The 20,000-nt window shown below is 40.6% G+C and overlaps 1 protein-coding gene across 3 annotated transcripts in view; it reads right to left on the bottom strand.

Annotated features, from left to right (window-relative positions):
- Window positions 1-20,000, bottom strand: part of rftn1b (raftlin, lipid raft linker 1b) — a 346,988-nt gene that overhangs the window by 190,026 nt on the left and 136,962 nt on the right. For all 3 annotated transcript variants that reach the window (XM_061956676.2, XM_061956684.2, XM_061956666.2), the window contains exon 3: window positions 3,874-4,051. In XM_061956676.2, coding sequence (XP_061812660.2) covers window positions 3,874-4,051 — 178 coding nt within the window. The remainder of the gene's footprint in view (window positions 1-3,873; window positions 4,052-20,000) is intronic.

The following is a 20,000-nucleotide window of genomic DNA, read 5'->3' as shown; positions in this document are numbered from 1 at the left end:
AACTGAAAGGAACAGCTCTTCAAGACTCGGTTCCCTTCAAAGAGTCATATTGTACTCATCTCAGAAGAGTGGCAAAAACTGACCGGCATAGGCAGGGTGCAGAATACAGAAGAAATGAACCGACAAATGTAAGGATGGGTACCAAATCCCACCGGTCCCACGGGTACCGACTCACCTAAAATCCAACAGTGCCATGTTTCGGTACCTGGGTTGCGCTTCACGTCACGTTCGGTTGTCGACTCCAGCAGCACTGAGAGCGGACTAAGTCAAACTACCTCTAGGTAATGTTGACATCTTCAATGCCAGCAAAGCAATCGACTAAAAAAACAAAAACGCTCCAACGTAAGTTAAGTAAGGCTCCGCATTTTCAAAAATGCTACTACACATTGGCTTTGCTATTGATCAGCATTAGCAATTTTACATGGCATTTTTAACACCTTCAAACGTGTTGTTGAATTCTACAATCAAGATGCACGTTACAATCAAACAGCTGCGTTGTAATTATGTCAATACTTACAGTATTAACACATTTTGGGGCGCAACAGAAAAACAAAACAGCACACTACTGCCATCTAACTTCTAACATCTACTATTTTTTTTTACTGCCAAATTTTTGACATGTTCCATATAAATTGAATTGAATGGAAGAAAAAACGTCTTAGACTTGCAACTGTTTATGCAACTTAACGTTATACCGACTGTACATAATCAGAAATGTGGTCATGAAACACAACCGGACAACAGTTTTTATAATCAGCTCATTTTTAAACACTGCAATTAAAATGCAATTGTATTATCAGAAACAATTAGTATTTATCAACACACACAAAAGTATCGATTTCAAGGTATCGTCTTGGTTCCAATGTGGACTGTACCCATCCCTATTGACAACGCTGGTTTATTAACCCTCCTGATAGGCAATCAGAACCAGGTTCCCTTGGCAGAGGTGAGGTTTTAAAAAAAAACCAAAACAAAATAGGGAGTGGACTTAAAATAAGAGCGCTGGAAAGGAACTGGGACCAAAACACAGGAAAAATGAACATAAGTCCGTGTTGATTTAGCCTCATTTGCGTCGCAGAGCATAAAAACAACACACAAGCAATCACACTGAGATTGTCGAGTGATGAATCATCAAGTTGTTGTTTTTTACGAGTGGCGATCATTTTCTCCTGACGACAGCGTGAAGACGAATGCTAAACACAATCAAAACACAACCCTAGGGGAAACTGAAAAAGTGTTTTTTTCCATGCGTACAACAGGGGGCGACTTCTCCCGCCTCTGACCTGCGCTAAGTGGGTTCAAAACAAACAAACAAACAAAAACAGGCTTTGCTACACCATACTTGCCAACCCTCCCGGATTTTCCGGGACACTCCCGAAATTCAGCGCCTCTCCCGAAAACCTCCTGGGACACATTTTCTCCCGAAAATCTCCCGAAATTCAGGCGAACTCAGGTCCATGCGGACCTGAGTCCGCTTTCCCACAATATAAACAGCGTACCTGCCCAATCACGTTATAACTGTAGAATGATGGAGGGCGAGTTCTTGGTTTCTTATGTGGGTTTATTGTTAGGCAGTTTCATTAACGTCCTCCCAGCGCGGTAACAACACACAACAACAGTAGTCACGTTTTCGTCTACCGTAAAGCAGTTTGTCTGCCGTAAACAGCAATGTTGTGACACTCTTAAACAGAACATTACTGCCATCTAGTGCATTTGATGAAAGCACTTTTGTGCGTGCCACACAGCAATGCATCATCAGAGAGGGTGTTCAGCATGGTTCGAAAAATAGTGACAGAGAATAGAACAAGGATGGACAATTCAACCCTTAACTCAACAATGAGTAGATGAGTGTTATGTGTGTGTATATGTGTAAATTAATGAACACTGAAATTCAAGTATTTATTTTATATATATATATATATATATATATATATATATATATATATATATATATATATATATATATATATATATATATATATAATGTGTGTGTGTATATATATATATATATATATATATATATATATATATATATATATATATATATATATGTGTGTGTGTATATATATATATATATATGAAATACTTGACTTGGTGAATTTTAGCTGTAAATATACTCCTCCCCTCTTAACCACGCCCCCAACCACGCCCCGCCCCCCCACCTCCCGAAATCGGAGGTCTCAAGGTTGGCAAGTATGTGCTACACGTCTTAAAATGCAGCCTGGTGCATGCTACTGCACCTGGACGTCTGATTGTTTTGTTTTTTCTTGGGCTGATATGCTGACCTGGCGTGATGTCAACATGTGACTGCGATGTTAGCGCTGTAGCTACCATAGCTGTGCTAATGTTGCTAACATATGTTTCCTTACAAGCCAGGGTAATGTGAAAATACTGTGAAAATAATGCCAAACTATAAATCACAGCTTTTCTTCTTGTCACTCACACGCATACCTACCACCACTGACCACAGGGAAGACGGATTTGAAAAACAATGGCCATGATACCGCCTCTGACCCAACCCTAGCTAGATGTGCCCGCCCTGTACATGTGCGAAATTTTTTTTTTAAATCAGGCTTTGCTACACATCTTAAAATGCAGCCTGGAGCCCTGCCAACTGTCCGTCAGTCAGCTACAGACTTGGGACATCTGATGTTTTTTGTTGTTCTTTGTCAAAGGACATGCTAACCGAGCATGATGTTACAATGTGACTGCAATGTTAGCACTGAAGCTAACATGCTAACGATTAATAATAATAATAATAATAATAGATTTTATTTGTTAAAAACACTTTACGTTGAGCAAACAACCTCAAAGTGCTACAGTGTATTTAAAGAAATAAAAAGATAATAAAAATAAATAAAAATAAAAACTAGAAGAGCCTAAAAGCTAGAACTAGTATGCATACATCTAAAAAATTAGGGTTTTTAAGCCTTTTTAAAAAGCATCCACAGTCTGTGGTGCCCTCAGGTGGTCAAGGAACAAATTGTTTCTTTACAAGCGAGGATCATTCTTTTTCAGCAAAGAGACAACGTGAGGACATCAGTGTCTGATAGTTAGGTACCCCGACCTACAAATGTTATGCTTTAAGTGGCAATCACACCGCTAGTGGCGTAGCGTTTGCCAGCATGAACCCCCGTAAAAACCGAACTTCCTTGTTAGCATTATAGCTAGGGGTGCAGATAATTTAGTTTTTCTCACCATAGGAAGGAAGAAATTGAGTGTGAAGGACAGTCATGAAAAAACATGCTAGCTAACTTAGTGAAACAGTTTGAGCTAGCTACCTAACGAGCTAGCCTGCGCCATACTGAAGCAGAATAGGTCGGTGACGCCAGCCAAGCATGTTAAAATAATATCTTAGCGACGGGGTGTTTGTCCGTGCTAATCTGGGGAAGCTCCTGATGGTGTGTTTGACGGAGAAGCAGCTGGAAGAAGTCCACTCTCCAAGGCAAACAGTGTTCATTATTATCACATAACTCCATAAAACTAGTGTAGTTGTGTCTCGTCATTGAGCCAAATTGAACTCTGTCCCTGCATGATTCCTTGCTTCTCGTCTGTTTAATAAATGTCTTTAGTGTTTGAACTAAATTCTGTTGTATTATTTTTCTTAATTAACTTATAATGAGGACCAAAACAACTTTCCTGTTATTGCGTTCCGAACTCCCCACTGGTGGTTGTCATTATAATCCTCAGCGAAGCCCCCAACTGATGCGTTATTTGTTGTCCGTGCACGACTTCGGTCGGTGTGTCGTCTCTTTTCCGAGGTCCCTGATCCTCGTCGTAGCCGAGACCCCCCAGGGGAGTGAAGTTTGAGTCCGTTCACGGTCTCAGTCAGACTTAAAAACAAACAACAAAAAAGAGAACAAATACACGTACCCGTCGCTGAGTTGCACCAGGATGGCGCGGTAGAGCTGGTGTTGCGGGCTGTTGGACTCCGGGCCGCAGGGATGGATGAAGGGATGGATGGCGGCCAGAACGAAGCCCTGCTGGTAAAGATCCTCTAACTGTCCCGGCAGCTCTCGCACTGAGGACAGGCGCAGCGTGGACGTCCCCCCTGAGACACACACATCAGGAAAAACACACTTTTAGACTTACCAATACCGTAAGGATCCATTATAAGGGGCGGGCATATCGATAGCCCTACCTATCGATAGTATCGATACCAAGGTAAATATTGGTATCACACTTGGTATTGCAGTTTAACTTTATATGTCCAGCAAATTACTAGATTTTCCTTAGAGTTTGAGTTTTACTCTTCTGTCTATGAAAGGGACATTATTCAGAATTACCTCTCACACAAACTACTGAAATCCTTGCATACACACTACTGAAATCCTCTTACAAACTACTGAAACCCTCATACACTACTGAAATCCTCTTATACACACTACTTGTTAAATAAAACCTCTGCTTTGTTTTTAATGAATACTTAGGCCTACTACGCTACTGTATTTTAATGTTGGTCATCATGGTGGTGCTTGGAGAGCCAAGTTTGTTTTCTGAGGTGGTACTTGGTGTTGCAATTTTCCTTGCCAACAAAACAAGAAGAAGACGCTCGAAAGCGCAGCATAGCTCCACTTTTGAAAATGTGCTAGTTCGATGCTAATTGACATTAGATATGCCATATACATGGTATTGATTAACATTAGCCATTTTTCATTAAATTTCAACGCCTTCAAATTTGGTCATAAAAACTACAACTTAGGCCTCCTTAACACGAGAGGTCAATATGCATACTTGCCAACCCTCCCGAATTTTCCGGGAGACTCCCGAAATTCAGCGCCTCTCCCGAAAACCTCCCGGGACAAATATTCTCCGGAAAATCTCCCGATTTTCAGCCGGAGCTGGAGGCCACGCCCCCTCCAGCTCCATGCGGACCTGAGTGAGGACAGCCTTTTTTCACGACGGGAGGACAACAGGGTGACAAGAACTAAATCATCCAGACAAGAGATAAATTGTATTATTATGTTTATCTTACCTAAAAATAAATATATTTATTAATTTTTTTAAAAAAAACTAAATAAATGTTTACTATATTTTGCTGAAAACATCAAAATTAATTGTATTTTTATTTGTATTTTTTCTGACTCCTTATTACATCCAGGCATTAGAATTATACATTAAAATAAACATATTTGAAATAATTAATTTTAAATTATCATAACAATTCATTTAAAATGACCATATTTAATTATTAAAATAATTGCTTGTTTATCAACAACTTTAGCATTTTATTCATTACATTTTGAAGCTCTCAAAAGCCAAGTTATGTTATATTCCTTAAGATTTATTTATGCAAGTTTGAAGTATCAATTATCCAAACACAGTTTTGTTTGCATATTTTCAGGATGTAGATATATATATATTTATATATATATATATATACATATATATATATATATATATATATATATATATATATATATATATATATATATATATATATATATATATATATATGTATGAAATACTTGACTTGGTGAATTCTAGCTGTCAATATACTCCTCCCCTCTTAACCACGCCCCCAAACACGCCCTGCCCCACCCCCGACCACGCCCCCACCCCCCGAAATCAGAGGTCTCAAGGTTGGTAAGTACGCCCATATGCGACCTGTATCTGAATTTTTGTGTTTTGTGTTTTAGTTCTTGTCTTGCACTCCTATTTCGTTGTTGATTGTCATGTCATGCACGGATATACTTTGTGGACGCCGTCTGCTGCTCCCACACGCTGTAAGTCTTTGCTGTCGTCCAGTATTCTGTTTTTGTTTACTTTACAGCAAGTTCAGTTTTAGTTTAGTTTTGTACAGCTATCCCTAAGCTTCAATGCCTTTTCTTAGCAGCACTCGCCTTTTGATTACTTTTGGTTTAAGCATTAGATACCTTTTTACCTGCACCCTGCCTCCCGCTGTCGTCTGCATATTGTGATCACGACAAACCATGTTCCCGACATCCACAAAGCAATTAGCTATCTGTTGCCACCTACTGATATGGAAGAGTATTACACGTTCACTCTACCGCGCTCTAGACAGCACAGACACTCAACGATACATTATTTGCGGATTATAATTACTGGTTTGCAAAAAAAATATTTTTAACCCAATTAGGTGAAATTACATAATCTCCCACGGCACACCATACTGTATCTCACGGCACACCTGTGTGCCGCGGCACACTGGTTGAAAAACACTGCCCTAGCGAGCCTACTGAAAAGATATAAGTTCTAACTACAAGCTACTTTGTATTAGAAATGGCAACAGCGGAGGAAGCATGTGCATGTACGAGCCAGTCTGCCCCACAACAACAGAGGAAAAGGAAGGAGCTTATTTACTAGCACTATGGGTAAATTTCTACCATATATGGATAACCGGCTGACGTAAGCGAAGGGAAAAACGTCACAGGACGGAGCAAATTCCAAACGGCTCGTTCAGAGGAAGTATGAAGGAAGGCAAGATTGTTTTATAAACATCTCTACAATTCCTCCATGGTGGGATTTCACATATTTCGGGACTTACACAGATCCTAAATACTAGGGCTGGGAATGTTTGGGCACCACACGATTCGATTCAATTCTTGGTGTAACGATTCGATTCAGAACGATTCTCGATTCAAAATCCATACTTTTAAAAAAAATTGGGTGACAGTTCTATGATTAACTTCATTCCTCCACGAAGTAGATAAGCAGCTGTGATCAATTTCTATATTACTTAAAAGAAAACTGGTTTTGTTTAGTAAAATTATACGCAAACATTGAATAAAGTCAACAAGAGAAGTATCGCACACTTCTCTTTTCTAAAGTAAATCTGTACAGTGTCACGGCCAGGGATCATTCCAATGCGCCCTCATCTTTGCGCCTTGGGACGCGCCCACGGCCGTGTCATGCCCACATGCGATCAGCAATCAACGCACCTGGACCTGATGAGAGGGAGCTGTATAAAGGACCAGTGGACCCAAGGATCCATGCAGGAACTTAGTTTCTCAATGGTGTACCGTAAGCCTACTCTAGCTTGATGCTCTCTGTTTTCCCTCCGCGTTTTCCCTCCGTGCCTGACTTCCTTGTTTGGCCTCCCTCAGTGCCCTCCCGAGTTTTTTCTTCCGTTGTTTTTCCCTGTGGACTTTGGACTGCCTTCCTCGATCCTTGACCCTTGCCCGGACACGGACCTTGTCACTCCTCTCCTGCACTGGACCACCTGCCTGCCCCACGGACTGCCTCGTTCCTTCGCTCTCAACACTTGGTAACACACACGTCAGCTAACTACACACATAGCCTCACACACACACACTCTTGGGTTGTGACACTCTCCATTTCCTTAGTTTAGTTTATTAGTTAGTATTGTTTATTATTATATATATTGACTATATATATAATAAATTATTGAACATTACTTCCCCCTGGTGTCTTAGTCGTCATCTCCCTCTACAAACATAACATACAGCAGATATACATAATCTACATAAACAATATGATTTGTCTGAGTGGCTGGAAAGGACGGACTGAAAAAAATGTATAAAATAAAAATATATTTTTTTAATATTTTGAATGGATTAGGAATCGTTACAAATATAAATCGTGCTTAATCTTTTTACACCCCTACTAAATACACAAAAAAAAGTTTATTTTGCATAATAGTTCCCCTTTAATGGCAAAGACTACTTCCCGAATACGGAAACACACTGTAGTCCACACACTACTGCCATCTAGCGTCTCGAAATTGCAACTGCATGCAAAGTTTACTATATAATACTTGCAAATGAGACTCGGGAGTGTAAAAAACCTTAATACGACAACTGGAAGCACAAGTATCTTTATCAGTTTACTGTTAAATATTGCAAACCCCAAAACCAGTGAAGTTGGCATGTTGTGTAAATGGTAAATAAAAACAGAATACAAAGATTTGCAAATCCTTTTCAACTTATATTCAATTGAATAGACTGCAAAGACAAGATATTTAATGTTCCAACTGGAAAACGTTGTTATTTTTTGCATGTATTAGCTCATTTGGAATTTGATGCCTGCAACATGTTTAAAAAAAGCTGGCACAAGTGGCTAAAAAGACTGAGGAAGTTTAAGAATACTCATCAAACACTTATTTGGAACATCCCACAGGTGAACAGGCTAATTGGGAACAGGTGGGTGCCATGATTGGGTATGAAAGCAGCTTCCATGAAATGCTCAGTCATTCACAAACAAGGATTGGGCGAGGGTCACCACTTTGTCAACAACAGTTTAAGAACAACATTTCTCAACGAGCTATTGCAAGGAATTTAGGGATTTCACCATCTACGGTCCGTAATATCATCAAAAAGATTAGAGAATCTGGAGAAATCACTGCACATAACATTGAATGCCCGTGACCTTGGATCCCTCAGGCGGTACTGCATCAAAAAACGACATCAGTGTGTAAAGGCTATCACCACATGGGCTCAGGAACACTTCAGAAAACCACTGTCAGTAACTACAGTTGCTCACTACATCTGTAAGTGCAAGTTAAAACTCAACGATGCAGAGCGAAAGCCATTTATCAACAACACCCAGAAACGCCGCCGGCTTCGCTGGGCCCGAGCTCATCTAAGATGGACTGATGCATAGTGGAAAAGTGTTCTGTTGTCTGACGAGTCCACATTTCAAATTGTTTTTGTAAACTGTGGACGTCGTGTCGTCCGGAACAAAGAGGAAAAGAAACATCCAGATTGTTATGGGCACAAAGTTGAAAAGCCAGCATCTGTGATGGTATGGGGGTGTATTAGTGCCCAAGACATGGGTAAATTACACATCTGTGAAGGCACCATTAATGCTGAAAAGTACATACAGGTTTTGGAGCAACATTTGTTGCCATCCAAGCAACGTTATCATGGACGCCCCTGCTTATTTCAGAAAGACAATGTCAAGCCACGTGTTACAACAGCGTGGCTTCATAGTAAAAGAGTGCGGGTACTAGACTGGCCTGCCTGTAGTCCAGACCTGTCTCCCATTGAAAATGTGTGGCGCATTATGAAGCCTAAAATACCACAACGGAGACCCCCGGACTGTTGAACAACTTAAGCTGTACATCAAGCAAGAATGGGAAAGAATTCCACCTGAGAAGCTTCAAAAATGTGCCTCCTCAGTTCCCAAACGTTTACTGAGTGTTGTTAAAAAGGAAAGGCCATGTAGCACAGTGGTAAAAATGCCCCTGTACCAACTTTTTTGCAATGTGTTGCTGCCATTAAATTCCAAGTTAATGATTATTTGCAACAGCAACAAAAATAAGGTTCTCAGTTTGAACATTAAATATCTTGCAGTCTATTCAAATGAATATAAGTTGAAAAGGATTTGTTTTTATTTACCATTTACACAACGTGCCTGTTTTGTACATCAACAATACAATTTGTCTGAGTGTCTGGACACGACAGACTGAAAAAAAAAAATCAAAAAAAAAAAAAAAATCTATTTTATTTTTTTATTTTTTTATTATAGGAATCGTTCCCAATAGGAATCATGCAATCTGAAAATCTATTTTGTTACACCCCTACTAAATACACAGAAAAAGTTTATTTTGCATTTCCTTTTAATGGCAAAGACTACTTCCTGAATACGGAAACACACTGCCATCTAGCGTCTTGGAATTGCAACTGCATGCAAAGTTTGCTATATAATACTTGCAGATAGGGATGTCCGATAATGGCTTTTTGCCGATATCCAATATTCCGATATTGTCCAACTCTTTAATTACCGATACCGATATCAACCGATGTATACAGTCGTGGAATTAACACATTATCATGCCTAATTTGGACAACCAGGTATGGTGAAGATAAGGTACTTTTAAAAAAAATTAATAAAATAAAATGAGATAAATAAATTAAAAACATTTTCTTGAATAAAAAAGAAAGTAAAACAATATACAAACCCCGTTTCCATATGAGTTGGGAAATTGTGTTAGATGTAAATATAAACGGAATACAATGATTTGCAAATCTTTTTCAACCCATATTCAATTGAATGCACTACAAAGACAAGATATTTGATGTTCAAACTCATAAACTTTTTTATTTTTGCAAATAATAATTAACTTAGAATTTCATGGCTGCAACACATGCCAAAGTAGTTGGGAAAGGGCATGTTCACCACTGTGTTACATGGCCTTTCCTTTTAACAACACTCAGTAAACGTTTGGGAACTGAGGAGACACATTTTTGAAGCTTCTCAGGTGGAATTCTTTCCCATTCTTGCTTGATGTACAGCTTAAGTTGTTCAACAGTCCGGGGGTCTCCGTTGTGGTATTTTAGGCTTCATAAAGCGCCACACATTTTCAATGGGCGACAGGTCTGGACTACAGGCAGGCCAGTCTAGTACCCGCACTCTCTTACTATGAAGCAACGTTGATGTAACACGTGGCTTGGCATTGTCTTGCTGAAATAAGCAGGGGCGTCCATGGTAACATTGCTTGGATGGCAACATATGTTGCTCCAAAACCTGTATGTACCTTTCAGCGTTAATGGCGCCTTCACAGATGTGTAAGTTACCCATATCTTGGGCACTAATGCACCCCCATACCATCACAGATGCTGGCTTTTCAACTTTGCGCCTATAACAATCCGGATGGTTCTTTTCCTCTTTGGTCCAGAGGACACGACGTTCATAGTTTCCAAAAACTATTTGAAATGTTGACTCGTCAGACCACAGAACACTTTTCCACTTTGTATCAGTCCATCTTAGATGAGCTCAGGCTCAGCGAAGCCGACGGCGTTTCTGGGTGTTGTTGATAAACGGTTTTCGCCTTGCATAGGAGAGTTTTAACTTGCACTTACAGATGTAGCGACCAACTGTAGTTACTGACAGTGGGTTTCTGAAGTGTTCCTGAGCCCATGTGGTGATATCCTTTACACACTGATGTCGCTTGTTGATGCAGTACAGCCTGAGGGATCGAAGGTCACGGGCTGAGCTCCTTACGTGCAGTGATTTCTCCAGATTCTCTGAACCCTTTGATGATATTACTGACCGTAGATGGTGAAATCCCTAAATTCCTTGCAATAGCTGGTTGAGAAAGGTTTTTCTTAAACTGTTCAACAATTTGCTCACGCATTTGTTGACAAAGTGGTGACCCTCGCTCCATCCTTGTTTGTGAATGACTGAGCATTTCATGGAATCTACTTTTATACCCAATCATGGCACCCACCTGTTCCCAATTTGCCTGTTCACCTGTGGGATGTTCCAAGTAAGTGTTTGATGAGCATTCCTCAACTTTATCAGTATTTATTGCCACCTTTCCCAACTTCTTTGTCACGTGTTGCTGGCATCAAATTCTAAAGTTAATGATTATTTGCAAAAAAAAAAAAAGTTTATCAGTTTGAACATCAAATATGTTGTCTTTGTAGCATATTCAAATGAGTATGGGTTGAAAGGGATTTGCAAATCATTGTATTTCGTTCATATTTACATCTAACACAATTTCCCAACTCATATGGAAACGGGGTTTGTAAAAACAGTTACATAGAAACTAGTAATTAATGAAAATTTGTAAAATTAACTGTTAAAGGTTAGTACTATTAGTGGACCAGCAGCACGCACAATCATGTGTGCTTACGGACTGTATCCCTTGCAGACTGTATTGATATATATTGATATATAATGTAGGAACCAGAATATTAATAACAGAAAGAAACAACCCTTTTGTGTGAATGAGTGTAAATGGGGGAGGGAGGTTTTTTGGGTTGGTGCACTAATTGTAAGTGTATCTTGTGTTTTTTTATGTTGATTTAATAAAAAAATAAAAACATACCGATAATAAAAAAAAAACGATACCGATAATTTCCGATTCTACATTTTAACGCATATATCGTTACTTGCAAATGAGACTCAGAAGTGTAAAAAAACATGTAAATATTACAACTGGAAGCTCAAGCATCTCTCAGTTTACTGTTAAATATTAAATAGAAATAATATGAACACATGCAGCGTTTCTGGGTGTTGTTGATAAATGGCTTTCGCTTTGCATGAACACATGAACACATGCAAACGTTGAGTACCGGTATCGATTCCAAAGTAGCAGGAATTCAGTACTTTTCTAGTTGACAAAACGTGTCTCAGGTGTGACGGCAGTTCCAGACTGAGAAAAAGTGCTTTTCCTGGTTGCCAAAGTGATGAAAGGGTGAACGGAGCGTGTAAATGTCATCCTCAAACAAGAAGCGGCAGCTGCAGAAGCGGTTAGCTACGATTAAAATTGTCCTCCAAGAAATAAATAAGGTTGTGACAATTTGCAATGCAGATGTGCAGAAAGTCATTTGCCAGGTTGGGAATGATTGTGAATGAGCCTCCAAGCAGCCTAATAGGAGACCATCAAAAGCCAATCAGCGCTGATTGCTGACGCGGCAAAGCGTCCGAGAGCCCGGCACGGGCCGCAATCAGCCGGGGTCGTTAAGTAACGGGAAGGTAAAGAGGTCGCGGAATCGAACCCGCGGCCGTTAGCTAATGACGCCACACGGCGACAATCAAGGCCCGCGCTAACGAGCGCATTAAGACCGACGGCGTTGAACGCGGAGACAAAGGAGGCGGGAGTGAAAAAGAAGAGGTCAGAGCGAGGAGCTGCTGCTGTCATGTTGGCCCGCCACCATCGCCATCGCCATCGCCATCGCCGCGTCACGCCGCGCTCCCTTCGCCGCGGGCCAAACAGCTGTGGCACAGGCGGGGGAGCCAAGACGGGTACGCCGCGTGGGAGAGAGGGTGTGGGGTGGGGGCGTGGGGGGGGCGTAGTTCCGCTTGTCTGCTGCAGCTGTCAGTAAAGGCGGGAAAACTCCGCTCTGGCTCATTAGTCAACGAAGGAAGGTCACCAGAAGGTCAGACTGCAGAATAAATACTTCAAACACTCAAGACTACATTCTACAAATACTTCAAACACAAGACTACACACGGATAATGTGTCATGAGACATGCAAATATAAACTAAATACACAGAGGACATAAGTAAAGGACATTAAATGAGCTCAAATATACCTACAAACAAGGCATAATGATGCAATATATACAGCTAGCCTAAATAGCATGTTAGCATCGATTAGCTTGCAGTCATGCAGTGACCAAATATGCCCGATTAGCACTCCGACAAGTCAATAACATCAACAAAGCTCACTTTTGTGCATTCACGTACAGTATGAAACATTTGGTGGACAAAATGAGACAAAGAAAGTGTCATGTCTGTGTGATCATGTTTTGTTTTAGTCATGTTCGGTTTTTTTTTTGGACTTTTTGTGCACTTTTGTTTTGTTTTGTCACCATAGCAACCATTAGTTTTCACCTGTTTCACGTTTTGAGTCACACACCTGTTTTCGTTAATCATGTCTGTAGTATTTAAGTTCATTGTTTTCAGTTTGTCTTTCTGGTGACATCCCGCATTTATGCTTCTGCACACTCTCCACACACCCTTATGACCCTTGCTGCTCCTTTTTCATGCCGGTTCCATGCCAAGTAAGCTTTTGTTTATTAAGCCACAGTTAGTGTTTTTTGTTGTTCATAGTTTTTTGCCCATGTGCAAGTTTTGTACTTCTGCCCCTGTGCGTGCCTTTTGTTTGATCCTTTTTTTTTGTAGTTATAGTGTTTAAATAAATCATGTACTCCCCTTCACGCCATGTATGGTCCAAATCTTTTGCACCTCGGGAGAACAAACCTAGCCATAGTCCAAGTCCTGATAGAAAGAGTGGAAGATTTTACATGTATATCAACTATGATGAGTTCAAGAACCGCCGAAATGAGTGGGACAAAACGACGTTCCCCCAGTGAAGCGTGCACACAAACATATTAAACAGTGGGTTTTCGAACAATTGGGAAGGTTTGTGTCGTGTTTGTCCTCAAACAAAAAACATACTAAAACCAAAAAAAATATTTCCCCCTCATCTTTTTCCATTTTTCAATCCTTTTTTAAAAATGCTCCAGGGAGCCACTACGGCGGCGCTAGATCACTAGATGCACCACCGTGTGGAGGGGGGCGTGGTCCGCAGGCCTGCCGCAGAGCGGGGTGTGTAAGGACCGGCCTCGAAGTCAGCGGCAGGTGAGTAGATTGCCCAGCTGGGGCTTGTTATCGACAAACCCTGTTTCCATATGAGTTGGGAAATTGTGTTAGATGTAAATATAAACGAAATACAATGATTTGCAAATCCTTTTCAACCCATATTCAGTTGAATATGCTACAAAGACAACATATTTGATGTTCAAACTGATAAACTTTTTTTTTTTTTTTTTTGCAAATAATCATTAACTTTAGAATTTGAGGCCAGCAACACGTGACAAAGAAGTTGGGAAAGGTGGCAATAAATACTGATAAAGTTGAGGAATGCTCATCAAACACTTATTTGGAACATCCCACAGGTGTGCAGGCTAATTGGGAACAGGTGGGTGCCATGATTGAGTATAAAAACAGCTTCCCAAAAAATGCTCAGTCTTTCACAAGAAAGGATGGGGCGAGGTACACCCCTTTGTCCACAACTGCGTGAGCAAATAGTCAAACAGTTTAAGAACAACGTTTCTCAAAGTGCAAATGCAAGAAATTTAGGGATTTCAACATCTACGGTCCATTATATCATCAAAAGGTTCAGAGAATCTGGAGAAATCACTCCACGTAAGCGGCATGGCCGGAAACCATCATTGAATGACCGTGACCTTCGATCCCTCAGACGGCACTGTATCAAAAACCGACATCAATCTCTAAAGGATATCACCACATGGGCTCAGGAACACTTCAGAAAACCACCGTCACTAAATATAGTTCGTCGCTCCATCTGTAAGTGCAAGTTAAAGCTCTACTATCCAAAGCGAAAGCCATTTATCAACAACACCCAGAAACGCCGCCGGCTTCTCTGGGCCCGAGATCATCTAAGATGGACTCATGCAACGTGGAAAAGTGGTCTGTGGTCTGACGAGTCCACATTTCAAATTGTATTTGGAAATATTCGACATCGTGTCATCCGGACCAAAGGGGAAGCGAACCATCCAGACTGTTATCGACGCAAAGTTGAAAAGCCAGCATCTGTGATGGTATGGGGGTGCATTAGTGCCCAAGACATGGGTAACTTACACATCTGTGAAGGCACCATTAATGCTGAAAGGTACATACAGGTTTTGGAACAACATATGCTGCCATCTAAGCGCCGTCTTTTTCATGGACGCCCCTGCTTATTTCAGCAAGACAATGCCAAGCCATATTCAGCACGTGTTACAACAGCGTGGCTTCGTAAAAAAAGAGTGCAGGTACTTTCCTGGCCCGCCTGCAGTCCAGGAAAAGTCTCCCATCGAAAATGTGTGGCGCATTATGAAGCGTAAAATACGACAGCGGAGACCCCGGACTGTTGAACAACTGAAGCTCTACATAAAACAAGAATGGGAAAGAATTCCACTTTTCAAAGCTTCAACAATTAGTTTCCTCAGTTCCCAATCGTTTATTGAGTGTTGTTAAAAGAAAAGGTGATGTAACACAGTGGTGAACATGCCCTTTCCCAACTACTTTGGCACGTGTTGCAACCATGAAATTCTAAGTTAATTATTATTTGCAAAACAAAAATAAAGTTTATGAGTTTGAACATCAAATATCTTGTCTTTGTAGTGCATTCAATTGAATATGGGTTGAAAAGGATTTGCAAATCATTGTATTCCGTTTATATTTACATCTAACACAATTTCCCAACTCATATGTCGCCCTTATTAGCAGCAGCCGGAACGAGAGGCGGGGTTGGAGTTGGAGCCAGGGAGAGACACACGCGCAGAGACCAGTGATGTGCAGTCACTAGAGGCATCATGGAAAGAAAAAAAATGTAAAAAGAAAAAAATATATATTAAATTGTTAAATGTATCCAGTGATTATACTATAAAGTTATTTTCCATTTAACTTCACCAGTTTTAGATTATTTGTATTCAAAATCGCTGAATTTTCACATTTGCCGTTCAAATACTGAGAAGAGACAGTGCGGTGAACAGCAGCCAGTTGAGGCACGTCACTCAGTGCCTCAACATGGACGGACTCGGCTAACTGCTGGCCTGCTGTGCAGTGAGACCGTATTGCTATATGAATTATATTATACATTTCCATAGTTTAGTTAGCTGAGGTATATAATGTACAGTGTATTTTGTCAACAACTGTATGTGTGTAAAGTATTTCTTGTGCTGAGCGATCATAAACGGCTGCAAAAGACGCACTGGCTGAGGCTCGCCTCCTGCACCCCCGCCGTAGAATGCACGGCAACCCCTGACGTGAGTGTTATATCAACTAAAGCCCACACTTAAACTTTCCACGTGCAAGATTGAATCTATTTAAAAAAGTTATTTCATAAGAAGCCAAAAAGTGCAAAAACAATAATGTTCGTGTTGGAGGAGTTGTGAATGACTGCAGGGCCACAACATTAGGTATGCCTGCAGACTGCAGGTGTACCTAATTCACAACTCCTCCAACACGAACATTATTGTTTTTGCACTTTTTGGCTTCTTATTAAATAACTTTTGTAACCTATTTTCATGGGCTTTCCTCTTTGTGATGTTAAGTTCCTGTTATGCGCTGTTATACAGTATATGCCTTGAGCTCTTATTTTGAAGGCGCTAAGAGCGGAAGTGATGTCACGTTGCGGAGGTTTTTGAAAGAAGGTAAATAAAGTGGTCCTCGTGTAAACTGGAGCCTCCGTGTTTGTTATTTTGTAGTTTCATACAGTATAGGCGACATTTATAAACCCTCGGTTACACTTTTTTAAATAGATTCAATCTTGCACGTGGAACGTTTAAGTGAGGACTTTAGTTGCGGCGCATGGACTTAATTTCTAAGTAAAGGTAAGACCATAATAACGTTTTTTTTTATTAAATGTGCTTTTTTGTGTGCTACAGTTTGTATGTGTAAAGTTAAAGTTAAGTTAAAGTACCAATGATTGTCACACACACACTAGGTGTAATGAAATGTGTCCTCTGCATTTGACCCATCCTCTGGTTCACCCCCTGGGAGGTGAGGGGAGCAGTGGGCAGCAGCGGCGCCGCGCCTGGGAATCATTTTTGGTGATTTAACCCCCAATTCCATGGTATGAGCTTTTAAACATAACCCGTTAACTGCTGCCAATCAAATGGTGAATAAGATACTCTTTAGGGTTCATATGTTTGTAAATATGACTGTGATGAAGTCAGTGCCTCACCAGCCATCAACCTCACCGCACGTCACTGGTTTGTAATCACCTGTCGCCCTTATTAGCAGCAGCCGGACGAGAGACGGGGTTGGAGTTGGAGCCAGGGAGAGACACACACGCAGAGACACACTTATATTGCTGGAAAGCAAGCCACCCCCGGGTGTTTATGCAAAATAAAAAGACTTTATTCAAACTGTCTACCGGGCTCCCGTAGATCTGTCAGCCAGGAGAACCCACCACACACCGTTTAAGAACCACTGACGTAGACCATCAGGAAGTCTTTCAAATGACGACAAATCAAAATACGACCTCTTTAAATGAATAACGTCACCAAACTTTGAACTGGTGCCGCTTCCCGCGCCGCCGCCGCCACGTCTCCCCCGTCAGTCAGCCGACACATTTAAAAATAGATGAGTAAATACAAAATTAACAGGCGGAAAGATTGTGCACAGGCGGGCGCCTCTGGGAGGGAAGCTGGCACCGCATTTGCATGGCAGAGGAAACAGGCTGGCATACATTATCCACCCCGCCGTTTGATCCCGAGCCGGTCCGTGTTATCAGCGCCTCACCTGTGTCAAACCAGCCTTTATTCCAACGCCAATAAAGAACTTATGACGTGCAGCGACAATTTCCCCTTTATATTGTCTGCTGCCATCTTTGATTATGAGCGCTCACTCCTTCAGCAATTCTGGATCCTGGCCTGTCAACATCACGTTAGCCTGAGGGTACCCCCCTCCCAAACCCCCCTTCCTCTGTGTTTAATGGGACTGTCTGACTCTGCAGGCTAACACAATTTCCCGGAAAACCAATTTGTTTGCTGTCAGGCCGAAGAAGCGTCTATTTCGGTGACGAGGACGTGGTCGCGTCCGTGTTCTCCCCTTGTAAACCACACAAAGCGAAGAACGCGACTTCCTGTTTTCCCTGTGTTGACGTGTGCGCCGTTCTTTTTTGTTGTTGTTGGTGTGTGTTGATGTATTTGAATAAAGTACCGCTATTATGGTATAAACACCCCAGTATCAATGTTCCCTCTAATTTTTCATGTGTGAGCAAACGCAAAAACTCCCTGAGCATTCAGTGGAGCCCATGTGAGCAGCACACCTGTCCCAAATCTGACTAAATAACAAGTTCCATCTCCATCCATCCATCCATTATCTCAGCTGCTTTGGAAATAATTTGTACCCCTTTCAGACATTGCATTTAGTTTCCATTAAAACATTCACATGTTGCACAATGAGATGTAAGCAGGGGATCATGTGTACATACCTGCAACTTCCTGTTTGTAAAAAATATTAGTATTTATTTAATATACTTACAGTATTTCATGAGTAATATTTATAAATTAAGATTCCTAATAAATGACACTAGAATAAGAACACATTTGATTGGTAAATCATAGTGTAACGACCTGGAATGACACTTTATGTGTGGCGTTGGAGTTGTCCGACATTTTGTGTGGCTGTAAACGCATCACTGGCTAAGTGCCATATGTGCATGTGTTGGCGCAAGTGAGAAAGAGCGAGCGACTGCTGTTGATATAACAAAGTTGCTTTTGGTCTGGTTTGTACTGCAGAAAATGACCACTTTTGCTAGATATCATTTTTTTTACTAATGTTTTGGTGATGTGTGTTTAGGCCCACTTACAATGACAATAACAAAAAATATTGTTTTTCATGAACTGTGTACTTGTATTGTTTGTCTGGGTGGAGGTCCTGCTTTGGAAATAATTTGTACCCCTTTCAGACATTGCATTTAGTTCCCATTAAAACATTCACATGTTGCACAATGAGATGTAAGCAGGGGATCATGTGTACATTCCTGCAACTTTCTGTTTGTAAAAAATATATTTTTATTAGTATTTATTTAATATACTAACAGCATTTCATTATTAATATTTATAAATTAAGATTCCTAATAAATGACACTAGAATAAGCACGCATTTGATTGGTAAATCATAGTGTAACGACCTGGAATGACACTTTATGTGTGGTGTTGGAGTTGTCCGACTTTTTGTGTGGCTGTAAACGCATCACTGGCTAAGTGCCATATGTGCATGCGTTGGCGCAAGTGAGAAGGAGCGAGCGGCTGCTGTTGATATAAAAAAGTTGCTTTTGGTCTGGTTTGTACTGCAGAAAATGACCACTTTTGCTAGATATCATTTTTCTTACTAATGTTTTGGTGATGTGTGTTTAGGCCCACTTACAATGACAATAACAAAAAATATTGTTTTTCATGAACTGTGTACTTGTATTGTTTGTCTGGGTGGAGGTCCTGCTTTTGGAAATAATTTGTACCCCTTTCAGACATTGCATTTAGTTCCCATTAAAACATTCACATGTTGCACAATGAGATGTAAGCAGGGGATCATGTGTACATTCCTGCAACTTCCTGTTTGTAAACAATTTATTTTTATTAGTATTTATTTAATATACTAACAGCATTTCATGATTAATATTTATAAATTAAGATTCCTAATAAATGACACTAGAATAAGCACGCATTTGATTGGTAAATCATAGTGTAACGACCTGGAATGACACTTTATGTGTGGTGTTGGAGTTGTCCGACTTTTTGTGTGGCTGTAAACGCATCACTGGCTAAGTGCCATATGTGCATGTGTTGGCGCAAGTGAGAAAGAGCGAGCGGCTGCTGTTGATATAACAAAGTTGCTTTTGGTCTGGTTTGTACTGCAGAAAATGACCACTTTTGCTAGATATCATTTTTTTTACTAATGTTTTGGTGATGTGTGTTTAGGCCCACTTACAATGACAATAACAAAAAATATTGTTTTTCATGAGCTGTGTACTTGTATTGTTTGTCTGGGTGGAGGTCCTGCTTTGGAAATAATTTGTACCCCTTTCAGACATTGCATTTAGTTCCCA

This window comes from Nerophis lumbriciformis, linkage group LG04, assembly GCF_033978685.3.
Source record: "Nerophis lumbriciformis linkage group LG04, RoL_Nlum_v2.1, whole genome shotgun sequence".
Taxonomy (NCBI): Eukaryota; Metazoa; Chordata; class Actinopteri; order Syngnathiformes; family Syngnathidae; genus Nerophis; species Nerophis lumbriciformis.
Note: the sequence above shows the minus strand (reverse complement) of the source record. Positions and strands in the feature narration are given on the sequence as shown.